General features: G+C 37.4%; 1 protein-coding gene across 10 annotated transcripts in view; it reads right to left on the reverse strand.

Annotated features, from left to right (window-relative positions):
• Positions 1 to 526: 526 nt before the first annotated feature.
• Positions 527 to 14,922, reverse strand: part of CD47 (CD47 molecule) — a 52,283-nt gene continuing 37,887 nt past the window's right edge. The window contains exons 8-13 of one of the 10 annotated variants that reach the window (XR_004901377.1): positions 13,902 to 13,994; positions 12,027 to 12,073; positions 8,377 to 8,408; positions 6,991 to 7,015; positions 6,337 to 6,369; positions 527 to 4,422 (exon numbers count right to left, since the gene is read on the reverse strand). Coding sequence is in view for 6 of the 10 variants with exons in the window: in XM_036018052.1 (XP_035873945.1) it covers positions 7,577 to 7,720; positions 8,377 to 8,408; positions 13,902 to 13,994 (269 nt within the window). In the remaining 4 variants the exon portion in view is untranslated. Of the gene's footprint in view, positions 4,423 to 6,336; positions 6,370 to 6,990; positions 7,016 to 7,073; positions 7,721 to 8,376; positions 8,409 to 12,026; positions 12,074 to 13,901; positions 13,995 to 14,922 lie in introns of those variants that run through there. The other 9 variants (XR_004901380.1, XR_004901379.1, XM_028503428.2 and 6 more) reach the window with 9 other exon arrangements.

Raw genomic sequence — 14,922 nt, forward strand, 5'->3', positions numbered from 1 at the left:
CCAGTCATACGTCTAAATTTTCAGTTTGGTTCGCCAATAAATCCCATTTTTCTTAGGTTTAGGTTTTCTTTCACTTGCAATCAAAATAGTCCAATTGACAGCCAATAAAAATGGAAAATCGTTTTTATTTACAGTTCGGTTTTGGAAGAGGCCTATCTCATTCTACAGATGAGGAGGGACACTGAGACGCAGGTGGGTGCCTTGCCTTACCTGCCGAGGTCCGCTGCCAGTTCGTAGCAGAGCCGGGACTAGAGCCCGGGTCTCTTACTTTCTCACGTGATGTCTGCACTACACAGTGGGAAAAATTAATACACGGGACTTGTTTAAAACTTTTAATTAAAACTGTGCTCCAGTTAAAAGTTTACTTATCGTACATTATACCTTAAAAAAGAATGTATATATTGATATTTTAAGTCATCCTTTCCATTGTTACCTAGGATATAAACTTGAAAGTACAGCTATAGACAACATTTCTCAGGGATGTGCTGTGGTCTGCTGCAGTAGCAATAGAAATAGCCCAACAAAATAGCTTAAAATGTTTTATTAAGTATATGTAATATTACAGGGTAATATTTACAAAGTTATGTTTTTAAATAAAAAATTACCTTGGCAAAGATTGCAGATATTCAAAGCTTCAACAGTGATAAATTGATTTAATACATATTTAAAAAAAAAAAACTTTTAACGGTAACACAGCTGTAAAACAACTTTGGTCTTTAAATCACTGCAAAAATGGCTACCGACAAATAGCACACCTTTCATTGCTATGGAAAAAGCCTCCAACCGAGGATCTTGCACATAGCAACACTGGAGTTCTCTTTACTTAGAATGGTTAATGGATATTCATCTGGTGTGGGATATAATTTCCAACAATGGCTTTTTGTAAATAATTCTCCATTTAGTAAGAACAAAAACGTTTCACTCTCTCATCTACCCTGATAACAACATGTCTAAGATTCCACTGATGTTGCCTTACAGAGAAGCGTATTACAAATGCTCTCTTTTTTTTCAAAGGGCTAAATTTTGGAAAAACTGGTCTTAAATGATAAGAGCTGTCAAAAACCAAACACAAGAAAACTGCCTGTTCACTGCTCGTCTCTTGAAAGTTACCTGGACTGTTCCTATTAGCCACGGAAAATGACTTGATGAAGGACCCCAGTGGCTGATGGCAGTTAGTGATTTTGAAAACATGACACATGTAAAACTGTTTCCGAACATCCTCTCCATCAAATAAAACACAATGAAAAGATAAGGGTTGCCCGACAATTTCTCTAGTTTCCAAGGACAGGTAAACAGAGGGGTATGTATTTCCATACATAACGCCACAGATGTCCATTTTTGAACACTCGTTTTAGGACGAGAGAAATCTAGACGGTGATACAGAGCGTAATTCTTACCAATGAGATGAAAGTGTAAACTTATCACTTTTGAGCTTTATTAGTCAAACCACAATTTGGTCACTTACTAAACTGACTACAGCATCCTGAAAAAAGCAATGTTCCTAATTATGGGACAGCCTCAATATTTTCATTCTGACATCCTCAGAAATTTAAACAATAAAGCTGGAGCTTCCAGGTGAAAAATCATCGCCTTTGAAGGTTTTCACAGCATGTGAAATTTGTCAAAAAAGAAAACTCTCTAGCTCACCCTATTAAAAAACAGTGGAAAAATCTACATACAGCTCTCAATCATCAAACATATACTGAATATCTAATGTAGGCAAAACACTGCAGGAAGAGAAAGGAAGGGGGAAAAAAAAGCTCTTGCTGTGGAGGAATTTTCAACTGAGAAAAGTAAGACAAACTGAGAGAGCTAAGCAGAGACACATGAAGTCCTGGGAAAGGCAAGTGAGGATGCAAGAGGCAGGTAGGCAGATGGGGACAGACTGCAAAGGGGAGCCCGTGGGGAAGGAAGGGCTAGAGGATGATGTTTCGAGGCAGAGGGGAAACTTGATTTGGCCAGAAAGGTTGATAAGGTTGTTGCAAAAATGACAAATGGCATCACTCTGAGGACATGCAATAAATAAAACTGAACAAAAGAGTCAAGGGTAAAAATCGCATCAGTGAGTAAAAATCAGATTATAGGAGGAACACATATATGATACCCAAAGCATTGTTAGCAATTTTCATTACATGTGACAGAAAATTGGGAGCCATTACAAGTCTGTTCGAAAGAGAATGAACTGGCCCAATGATGCCCAGGCAAGAGGGTTGCTGCTGCTGTGGCCCCTTTTCCGGGGCAGCTGACAACTAGTAAGAGCAAGAGTTGATTTCATCTGGCCTTTCTCCTGCTACCTCGCTGCGTTGTCTAGGGCAGTGAGTGCCTCAAAGGATAGGCAGCATCAAAGAGAACACAGAGGTCGGGTAAGTCCCAAGACTGAGCCCCCAATGAAGGAGAGTTTACTTCGTATTAAAAGGTATGATGTTAGTTTATTAAAAAGTTTACTAGAAACATTTTCATACCTGACTTTTTCTTAAGAGAGAATAGGAATTTGGATCTTTTTCATGTCCATCGGTTTTTTTCCTCCTTTCATCAAAATTGATTTCCAAAGTAACAAACGATATTACTAAAATACAAATAGTTTCAGAAGAAAAAAGAGCAGCAGGAGCCATGAGATCTGTATAAAGGAATACAGCTCCCTCTACATATGGTAATATTTTGGAAAGCAACACAATTAGGGAAAAATTTTTTTGTTGTTGTTTTCAAGAAGAACTGTCTTCATAGTGTGTTCAATTTTCTGAGAGACATCAGCAGGTCATAAATTTTGGTTTGCCATGGGCAAACCACTTGGTCCCAACATGAAAAATGACAATTAATTTGGCATAAAAGAGGCACACAGGGACATTTAGTGGACTAAGAAATAACTATTTGTAACACAACTACAAATATAAATGTCTTATTATTACACAAACAGGAAGAATCACTAGTATTTTTAGACAGGATTGGTGAGCAGTCAAAAGACTTGGCAAATTCCCTAGAAATTTTGAAAGTTTTACGTGACCAAACATTTGCGTCAAATATAATCCCACCCAACAAAGATCTTTGTTTTTCAATGTTTTGCTAAGAGCGTGAATTAGCATTTGCTCTCCTGCAGGTACCCCACTGCGGTCCACACGGAAGACGCATGTGCCCACCTCATACATGTGCACACAGAAACACACACCCACAAAGGAGAAAAACGAGTGCTAATAATCTAAAAGTACTCCAGGCAATCACAACTGTCAGAATGTTAATTTTCTTCTAATGGGGTAAAAAATATGGGGGTTTATGTTTTCTTTTTCAATCTCAGAGTCAGGGGGATACGAGGCAGGACTACAGGAGGAAGATGATGAGTGTTTATCATGCAACAGAGATACAACAGCAATAAAACCACCCTCTCGAGGGCTGGCCCATGGGCCTGACAGTGACACACAGTATGTTGCCATGCAGGAGACACATAGTTAAAACCTCAACCTTGGTTTTTCATGCCCCAGATCAGAAAAGAAGTGAAGAAACACCGTAGATTGTGCCTTCGAATCCGAGGAAGGGAATACATATGTTACAACCATCGCTATTTTTGCTGACAAGTGTGAACATAATTCTCTGAGAACAAGTCTGGCTCCTTTCTGCAATGATGCTACCATGTCTCTGGACCATGTTCAAAGAAGAGAAAAGGTGCTACATCTTGTACAGCAGAAGCAAACAACAGGAGGACAAGACAGGGTTTAAAGGGTTGTGTGAATAAAAGAAAAAGACATCCATCAATAAAACTACCCTAAATCTGGAAAGGATCTGTTACATTGTACGTTGAAGAATATGTGAATGGCAACCCCCAAGAATGAGGAGCATAATCTCCATCAACAGCACATTTCACGTCAGCAGGGCACAAAATGCTTCCAGCCCAAGTCCTGTCTGGACTTAATTTGCTATTCCCTTGATCCAGAAGTGGCAGACACATTATTCAGCTAACGCTGTAACTGCCAATGTGGCTATAAACCTGAGTTTGCTGAAGTCTGATGGAAGCCCCTGTTTTTCAGCAATATCTCTGGGTAACGACAAGATTAATGCCAGGTAATTCTCAAGTTGAACCAATTTAAACTGGTGACCTAGAGTCAAAAGGTCCTAGGATCTGAAAGTCATCATTCTTGGAAGTTGCCCAGTCTACTTTTGCCCCTAATTAAAGAAAAATAAAAAATTAAAACTTGGATCTCAATTGGGCACACGACACATCATAATTCTTTTATTAACTAAATCACAAATGCTTTGAATAAAAACTTAACTGGAGTAACCACTCAAAAGTCAATGATTTACTTTTTATTAAAGATGAAAGTCATCTTCTCTTGCAGAGTGAGCGAATCAAGGCCGTGGTGCTTAAACACGAGTGCATTCTTTTCATGTCTTACTACTCTCCAAATCTGAGTCCATCACTTCAATTCAGCTACTCTGAAAAATGGAAAAAATGAACATTTAATTACTATTCGTGTCTCTGTTCTATGCATTAACAAGTTAAAGATTTGGAGTTGTTTGAGGTATATGATATCTAAAAATAAAGACAAGCTATTTAATCTTAGATTTGCAAAGGTCACAGATATAGAGCAGGCAAGCCGTTAGCCTTTTTTGGTCGCAGTAAGTAAAAGGGCAGTGCCAAATGAAAATAAAGATCAACCAAGTCTGGTCATTTCCATTTGCTGGATTAGCTGAGGAGAAGCCAAGAGGTGTTAATTTTTCAAAGCAGAAGATATTGCTCGTAGATTAATACTCCATCACATTCGCTTTGGGTCTACATCATTCATTTAACATAAGTGAAACAAACAATGTGATTAGGTATAAGCGAAAGAGAAAACGGCACCATGACCCCAGAGGGTACTCTGAATCTCGCCCACGGACCAGGCAACTGCACTGTGGGCATCGAGCAGTTAGTTGTCAGCTGGAAAATCCCACCAGACAGACATTTAAAAATAGCCGGCAAATTCTGAACAGCGAAATATTAGTAAAATTAAAGACATTTCAAAGGTCACGATAGATTTTACATGTTATGAACAAACAAACACTGTTGTATCTCCTGATACAGTGGATCAAAAACAGTCACATCTTAAGGGAACTTAACAAAGGAAGAGGTATTCAAGGTGCTTATACTGATTTTCTGACAATAGGGAAAAAGACTCCAGTTTCTCTGTACCACTACAGAAGAATGACTCCACAGTAGAAAAAGGAAAGAACAAAATAAGACTTAAAAACAGAATACCAGAATAAAAACATGAACAAACCATGCTACAGTTCTAGGCCCCAGTTCTTTTTTTAAATACCATTTAATTTATTCCTATGAACCAGGATTTTTTGCAGGGCCGTGGTTGGCACAGTAAAACATGCATTTGTAATAAAGGCTGTGACACAAACCTACAGAAGTGGGGTCCTTCTGTGCCTCCTGGCTGAACGCAGCCTCAGCATTGTTTTAGACTTAACCCACCAACCCACAATCAGTGTTGTTGTACTCTTATGCCAACGTTAACTGTACTCAGGGGAGTACAGCTTCTCGAGTTCAATGCTGCACTCTGCTACAGAGGTGAGCAGGTAGGTCACAGACTTTAAAACAGTAAAATGGAAAGCAAACTGTTTACATGATCAAGGCATGACTGTAAACATCACAGGTATGAAGAAATTTTTGATAAGACAAAAACAGAGCTGAAGTATCATAGCATGTTAAGGTAAAATTAAAAATGAACACCTCTAGTATTCAATATCTCTGACTTCTTTAAGAACAAATGTATATCTTTGAAATAATAAAAACTTTATAAGTTGTTAGCCTAGAGTCCCCCCAAAGAAGCAAAAGCTGGAGTGATTGAACATTTTTCTCTCTGTCTCTTTAAATCCTCTCCCAAAAGGTTAGACCCAAGTTCCTTTGTAGAAAAGCAGAGATATTAAGCCTCCATGGATTATATGAAACAAAATCACCAATACAAGCACAAAAGAAACCCTGTCAAGATTATAAAGATTTGTGTCAGGTTATCTGTGTCATATAAAACCCAGTGATTTTTAAATGTAACTTTTAAATCTGGTGATTTTAAAGTTACAGTCACCAGACACTGCATCTAAAATACTGTTTTTAAAAAGCGGTAATTTCTCTTTGCTATGAGCAACGTGACTGATAGCCTGGTCAGTGGCATCCTACAGCTTTTCCATAACTGTTTTCCAGTTTCAAAAGAGTAGATTTAAGTTTTGTAAATCAAGAAATGTAAACCTTTATGATTTGACAGTGTCCCTTTTATTTAAAAAGCCATGTTTTCAAGAAGCTGTTTTATTTCTTTTCAGTGTCCATATTTTAAGCAGTCTACAACTGTAGGTGCATTTCACACTTACCATCATTCATCATTCCCTTTGATTCTTTAAATGCTAAGAATTAGTAACAAGCCAAACAAGCAATTAGTAAGGTTCCACAATTAAAAATCATTTGTAAATAAACAAATATGCAGTAGTATCATGCCAACTATTCCACAGCTGTAAATCCACATTGACTGTAAGGCATCTGATGACAATGCCTTTCTGTGGACCCTGCCCCAAGCCCCCACCGCGGACACACAGTCAGTGGAGAATACAGATCTAGACTTAGGGAGAAAGAAAGGGAAATGTTTTGGCCTCACTCCAAGGTGATAGACTGTATCATTCTAAATTTATAAATCAGAGATAAGAATCCGTGGAGGTTTTTCTGGGCTGGGGTGCTACACTTCGCCACGACCAGTATAAAAAGGCAACAGCCCCTCGCCAAGCCTCACTGACCAGTGCATACAGCTACTTGTGAGGCATGGAAGAGTGCGCTATCCTCAGCGGTGAGTACATTACAAAAGTAGCACTGCTAATTCTTGATTAATAATCAGAAAAGAGGCCAAGGCTGGGGAAAGAAACCAGATTCTTCCCAAGACATACACAGAATATTCTAACAGATTTGGGGACCAGTTCAAATTATGACCTGGTAACAGATGAAGAAAAATATACAAGTTTATAATAACCACATACCATTAAGGGGTTCCTCTACAGCTTTCTGGAAAATATTTAAAATATATTTATATAAAAATAGAATATATTTCATATCCTTCATACTGAAATTTATGTAAGCTAACGTTTAAACTATAGTAACCAGTGAATCCTATAGTCCAAAAACAAGTCATTAAAGGTTAAACGCAAAGCTTGCCAAGTCCCACTAATAGTTTAATAATAACTATACCGTTCCCTTAACATTCATTTTCTATGCAAAATTTCCCACTCCACCCAGCCTCTCTCAATTCAAGAAATCTTAACTTCTCAAAAAAATTATTAAAGTCCAAAATAAACAGCAACATAAGCAATACAGTTAAACAAGAAACAAGAGCAAAATAATCATTTTTAAATCATGCAAATTAAACGCAGTGACAGGGAGAGAGGATGTGTTAGGATTTAAAGGTCTGCTGGCGGGATTATCTCTAATGGAGGCACGTGAAAAACTGCTGTGAGTTTGTGACTGACGTGGCCACCGCACCAATCTCTTCAGAACAAATACCGGTGGCAGACACACCCCTTCTCTCCCTGGCTCGTCGGGTTTGTCAGGTTTGTCGGTTGAGACTTATCACATTGAGGAGCATATGTAATCTCTACTTCCCGCCACACGCACTTTTGGCATTCCCAATACAGCTATCGTTAAATCCTTTATAGGAAGATGAGTATAACATAACACTTTCCAGGTTTTATTTGCATAAAGTAGCTCTTGCGCCTGTCGCCACAACAAATCTCTATTTCTAAAAGTTTTTTTTAACCCTCTCATTTATTCCTCTCAGTTTATCTCCTAAATTTACTCCTTTTGTTGGAATTTTCTCAGGTAGCTTAATGTATCCAAGATATAGTGAAAACTACAGTACAGTTTAGAGGAAGAAAAATTATTATAAAATGAGGTAAGGAGGGAAATAAATCATAATTCAGAATAGGCATTTTAAAGTAATATTTACATTTATTTTATAGATTATTATTTTAATAAAATCAACTTGATATAAATCTCTCCCTCATTTGAAGCCTGAATACTGTTTTTTTGTGAATGCACATGGAATAAATCCGACAGGTGAGGTCCTGTGCTGGAGTCAGCTTTCCTTCAGCAGAGTAAGGACCATTATTCCTACACATAAACTTTCCAGTTCTGGCTATGAGAAGTTAGCATAATCTTAAGGAATTATTTATTCTATCCCATTGCTACTAAATGACCAAACATTTAAAAGTAGAATTAGATCTATTTGTTCAAAGGTCATGAAATGACTTCAATGTGTTCTCAGTTGTATGTTACACTGAACAGCAAAAGGGCTCAGCACCTCAATCCTCTTTCCTCAGTCTAAATCATCAAGTGATCAGACCCAATTCATTTAAGAAATTTTAACTTACCCTAGGAGGTTGTATAGTCCTCTGATCAGAAGCTGGTAAAATTAAAAAATAAGAAAATGAACGGAATAAATGAAAGCAATTAGAACAATGCAATGCACTGTTTAATTTTAAAATAAAATGTTCAGGCTGAAACTAGAGGTGCCAGAAAGCCCATTGGAAGAGTTCCAGTTTTGACAGTCTATTAAAAAATACAGAACATTCCTGATTATATGAACTGATAGAACAAAATGCAAATGACCCACCTCCATCAAATAATAAACATATACATTCACTCATTTGCACATGCCACAACTTCCCCCACTCTGTGGTGGGAAAAGGCTACCATCCACTCACACCGCTGTCAACTCTACATCCCTCCCTACCAAGTGGACAGAATGTGACAATGACCAGTTTCTGCCTCTACTCCACCTCCCACCCTTAGCTCACTGCTCTTGTTCCTTGAAGCCTAGTCTTCTTTTTTCTTTCTTTCAAGTTTCCAAAGCTCCAGATAGCTACAATGAAAGAAAATATTCAGATCCCTCTGAGTTTAAAGAATTATTCTAGACAGGTAATTTTAGCTGCAGTCAGGCCCTTCTCTATGTGTTCCTTCTTAGCTTACCCTTCACTGTTTCTGAATGTATTGACTGGTTCACAAAGACGAAGGAATACAGGGTATGAAGAAAGTGACGAAAGGAAAAAGAATTGCTCTAGTTGCGTGGAGAAGAGAACACTTCCTTACAAAAACTAAGTGACAAGGACCCAGAGCAGCTAAAACCAGTCCTAAGTACAGAATCAGTCCTATGGACATGAAAGCAGCAACCAGCAGCAACACCCTGCGAATGACTCTAGGAGGGCAACGCTACTGGTTAGTGAATTCCACTGCTCTCCGAATTGGATGATAGCACTGGATTTGCGTATTAGCAGATTGAGGCAGGCCCCAGAACTGCTCTAGTTTTCTATGTTACTCATTTACTATCCCTCCATACCTGCTTTATGAAGCTCCCAAAGCTAATGGGAAATGGGGGTGAATGAGAACCGACCCAAAGGCAGCCACTCTACAGGCGAACCAGAAGCTGACAAGCCTCTGAAACAGGGAAAATGGCAACTGACTGGCCTGGAAAGTTTCTTTCCAGGAAATCTGAAGGGAGAGAGATAGAATGATGACTAGAAAGTTGCTGATTGTAAAGGAAGGTGATAAAGAAAGTAAGCAAGGAAAAGAGCTCAGAGCTTAGAGCTCCAGGTAAGAAAAGCTAGCAGTGAGAAGACGTAAATTGGATGCAAGTAAGGACATAAAAAGAGAGGATGGGCTAGTTGGCTAGTAGGTGAAGAACCACAGAGAGAGGAACTAAGTAACCGTACACAGAGGAAGGATCAACTGACTCTTGTCCCTCAGAGGGCTACATGATGACTCAGACCTTTGAAACCACTTCCAATTCCTAAACTATTTACTGTTCCACTCTCTGTGAGGCGCAGTTATGTAGGAGGGGGGGACCCAAAAAAACCCTGGGATTATCTTCTGGAAGGTGGGCTCCTTGTAATACAGGATTTCCCCTCTAGGCAAGTGTTCTAGGAACCCACTGTTACCATGTACCAGCTGGCGTAGCTGTGAAAGCCTGCGCTTGGCTTCAGTGAAATTTTTTTAAGACTCTTTCAAAGTGTTTGCCCATTTCATGAAGGTGATTTACCAGCGTACCTGCCCACACTGCACTGAGTGTTCAGCAGTTTTTGACCAGAAAGGGCATGACTCTCATGCCCCACCCTGACTATTTACCAGATCTTGCCTTGAGGAACTCTTTTTTTGTTTGTTTCCCCAATGTAAAAAGCCCTCAGAGAGAAAAGTTTTGCCGATTCAGAAGAAGTGAAACAAAAAATGGCAGAAGCACTAAAAGGCATCAAAATTGATGAGTTCAAAAACTGTTCTGAGAAGTGGAAAAAACATCTCAATACGTGTATTGCACCTAATGGAGAGTACTTTGAAAGTGACTGAACTTTATATATATCAGAATAAATACATAGTTTTTACTATAAATTCCAGGCACTTTGGGTCCCCCCTCATATCTGCTCTCACGAGATTCCTATCTCTGTTACTATCACGTGTGGAGTGACAGTAATGCTCCCTTATTGGAAGCACAGGGAGAGTGGTTTGGTCCTTGCAACCAAAGAAGAAAGCTTCTTTTCAAAGCACTATGGAGTGAAATGGGTTTGGGAATATGAGTGAATTCACATTTAGCAAACTTCCAAATAAACCAGGCAGAATTATAGAACCTTATTAGGCACTCTCATGACTGTTACATGTATAAATAACTCACTTCAACTAAGCCATGCTGTCTCTCTGTGTTCTGTCCAGAAAACAAAGAACCGAACAGCTATATAAACTACTGACTGGTAATGTGAAGAATCAGACGTAAGATTTTAGAGTTGAATTTTTGAGCTCAGAAATTTATTCATCACAATTAGTACTAAGATCTAACTGCCAAGTAGCTCCTTTTCTATCCTAATGACTTGTAAAGAATAGTTTGTGCGTTCCCATTCTCAGGCACGGGAATGTCACATTTAGCTGGCCAATTCTGAAAAAAAAAAAAAAAAAAAAAAAGAGAGAGAGAGATCTATAAAGAACAGTGACTCAAAGGGACACAGATCAGCTGGGATCCCTTTAATATTATATAACCAACCAGTGCAGAAGTTAATTTCACTGGACTTAATCCTCTCCAATAAGCATACGACCTATGTAACAAAAGAAGGATTGTGATTTATCCGCTGCCACTGGGGGCCTAAGGCACTGGCAGCCATAGCTACGTATTTTTAAAACCTCGAAGCCTTAGGCATTTCATATGAGCTCACTTGCAATGTTTCTTGATTTGTTCTTCTCCCCCTGAAATGCCTGACACATGCCATAAATATATTAATATTATCAGAGTTTGAACTTTCAGAAATACTTTTTTCTATTGATACCAAATGCACCTCTCCTCAACAATGGGCAGGAAAATATCACTAATTTATATACATATTCCGTGTCATTCTAATATATTTGAGAGGTGGTAAATATGCTTTCTGACCACCAGTAGGTTGATTTGTATCAAAACATGATTATATGTACTTATAGTGGTAATGGCTTTAAAAATTAACAAGTATATAAACACCCTATAAAAATAGCAAGCTAACTTTATCATGTTTAGTTAGTTCCTTTTAACTTCCTATATGCTCTCCCATTGTTATTGTCCCCAGACCCTAATTTCCTTTCATAAAATTTAAGTGTTTCCATTAAAAAGATATCTAACATAATTAAAAGCCAGAAAAAAATAAAAGTTAAAATCTTACTCTTTAAAGTAACAAGTAAGGCCACAAATTTAAACTTGGAAATAATGAAAATGATAAAAATTAAACCTCTCATTGGGACATTAATTTAATCTTAAAAAATAGCCTGGATTTTTTAAAAAACTGTCTGAGGATTTTATTGCATTTAAGTCGAGACACATTCATTAGGCTTTTCCAAAGCAGAGCATCTGCAAAGAGTAAAAGTTATTTTGGAAACATTTATAATTTTACTTCCTGATTTGAGTGCTCAAATTTGCAACCTTAATGTTACATATAGTCAGATTTACAGATTACCTAAGAAAAATACATCCATTCTCCCAGCCTAGTACAGTATCCAGAGAGCAACTTTCCTGTACCTTTTCTCTTCTCGCCCTTCAACTGAGGGAAGGTGTGCCTCTGAACTCTAGTATCAGACAAGTTGATTTGAAAAGTTAATTTAGATTATCATCATCATGTCAATAAAACTGGACTAAATTCTTAACTTACAATAGGTATATTTAAATGTTAAACTATGATAAAAATAACCTGGGGAAATTTTCATCATTTCACTTTCACTTTGATTTTAATTACGAAATACTGGTTCCACAGGCTTCTGAGGGGTGCCAGCAATGGAGAAGGGGGAGAGCAAGGTCAAGGGGGTGGCAGCCAGACAATGCCTATCTCCACTTGAGTCAGCATCTCCAGACCTACTGGCAACTACTGAACATCGTTCTTTGTTACACGTGGAAGACATGGTGGAGCACAGCAATGACAGGGAGAGCAAGCCAGATGATAAGGGAAGAAAGAAAAAGGACCTGACCATCAGTCAGGGACACTGAATGCTACAGAATGTCATATGGACACTGTAGCTCATGTACTGTTCTCAGGCACTCATAGGTAGCGACATAATCAGCAGTGTCATCTTCAAGAACCAGACAAATGGTGATTGGACGAACCAACAAAAACAGAATATGTATCAACATTCACAATGTGATGCTCACGATAGCTACCAAATGAATGCCACTCTGCTTTAAAAGTCTTAAATGTGCTTTAAGATTTAGGAGGCATGAACCCAGAAAATTTCACTGACGAAAAAACTATGAGTTTATGAACACATAAACTAAAATAGGTACATTTTTAATTGTTTAATAAGCATTACTTAAAGGGAGACAAAGAATATGTAACAGAATTGAATTCAATAATCAGCCAGCAAAACCCGAAGTTCAAAAATAAAGATAGAATTTCTTTGAAAGTACTGTGCAAGTCATATGGAACATTATTTGACTACGTGGAATTGTTAAATGCAAAGATTATCTAAAGTTAACAATTCAAGGTTTGTATGAATTTTTAGAAACATACAGTTAAGTTCACTTAAAGCAAAGACTGACTTTTTTACTCCATTAGTTTGTAACTTTTGACTATTTTACTAGGGGTTTAAGAGTTTGCTTTACTTCATAAATTTAAAAAAGCTTTTTTAAGTGATACAAATACAAACCAGATTGTAGGAAACATCCTTAGGCACTAATAAAAGCAGTTATCTCTATATAGGTATTAAAAATAACTTATACAGAAAGTTGTCAACCGCTAATTGGCAGATTAAATATGAAGTTTAGAAACAAAAAGCTAATTCCACACTTAGTAACAACTGATATTAAAAGTAAAAAAGCCTAAATTTAAAAATTCATATTTTAAAGTCAAGCATCAGAGGACACCGCTCTTTAATTAGCAAAAATGACAGATTTTGAATTTCAATTCCTGTCCACTTAGGGGTGTCGAGGTCTATAAACAATCGGCAGGAAGAATAAGTGACAAACAGATCTCTGAGAGAGACTGCAGTCATAAAGAATGGGCTGATTAAAAATCTTTTCTATTTATTAAAATGAATCCTCAACCAGCTCTCCTTTTCCATAGTATAAAAAGGTTTATACATTCTAAAACATAAAGTCATTTTCTTTTAAAATAGTCTATAACCTAAACTTTTTCATTTATTCATATGATTTCTACCCTCTTTCATGAGTTACCAATACATTTCTTTGATCCTAACTTGAGAACCAACCGAAAAGCGTTTCCTAGTTACACAGGGTGGGGCACAGTAGGTTTACAGTTGTTCATATGGAAAATAATAGAATAATTAGTAAATCATAATACAAGAATAAACTCTATTTCACACACTTACAACTGTAAACCTACTTTTGCCTCGCCCTGTATATCTGAAATCTTAGCATAGACTACCAAAAATGAAATTAACTTACCATTGAATTTCATATAAACTAGTCCAAGTAACTCTGCTAAAGCTACAACACCCAAACCTGAAATCAGAAGAGGGCCGTGCACTGGGGAACATGCTGTAAAACAAATAAAATCTTACATTAGAAATTCATGTGAAATAATTGAACTTCTTAAAAGAAACAATAAAAATAATAAAATCAAGTTTTAAGGAAAATAATGATTTTTCTCATTATTAAGAAACCCTATTTACCTATATATGTTCATCCATTCTTCACTCAATGAAATGACTCTAATTTTATTTATTTTCAAGTGACTCATTTTATTTTTTATTAAAATAAAAAACTCCTTGTTTGCATAAGGTGTACCTTATATGAGGACTAATGAAAGATGGTCTGTAAAGCCTAAGCCTCCAACCATTTGAAGCCTGGTTATTTTAAAAGCTCTCTTATGATTCCAAGCAGTTTGGTGGCAAGAACGATGAGCCCATAAGCCATATATAGCCAATGTAGAAAGCACTGATCTCAGTGGAGGCGAAATGAGAGTTTAAAATAAAACCTCACAACACTCAGTGCTGAGAAGAATGCAGAGCAACAGAAATGTCCATTCGTTGCTGGTAAGAAAACAAAATGGTTGGAGCCACTGTGGAAGACAGTTTGGTGATTTGCTGCAAAACTAAATATACTCTTAACATACAATCTAGCAATTGCACTCTGTAGTATCTATCCCAATGAAGTTCAAAATTATATCCACACAAAACACGCACTTCTATATTGTGTGTCTAGATCTGTGATTTTAGAACACATCAATACCTTTCCAAAGTACTGAAAGCAACCAAGATGTCCCTCAATAGGTGAATGGATAAACAAACTACGGTCCATTCACACAACAAAATATTACTCGGTGCTAAAAGGAGGTAAGTTATCAAGCCACAAAAAGACATGGAGGAACCTTAATGCATACTAGTAAGGGAAAGAAGTCAATCTGAAAAGCCTAGATATTATATGATTCCAAGTATAAGGCGTTTTGGAAAATGCAAAACTATGG

The sequence above is a fragment of the Phyllostomus discolor genome, chromosome 2 (assembly GCF_004126475.2).
Source record: "Phyllostomus discolor isolate MPI-MPIP mPhyDis1 chromosome 2, mPhyDis1.pri.v3, whole genome shotgun sequence".
Lineage (NCBI taxonomy): Eukaryota > Metazoa > Chordata > Mammalia > Chiroptera > Phyllostomidae > Phyllostomus > Phyllostomus discolor.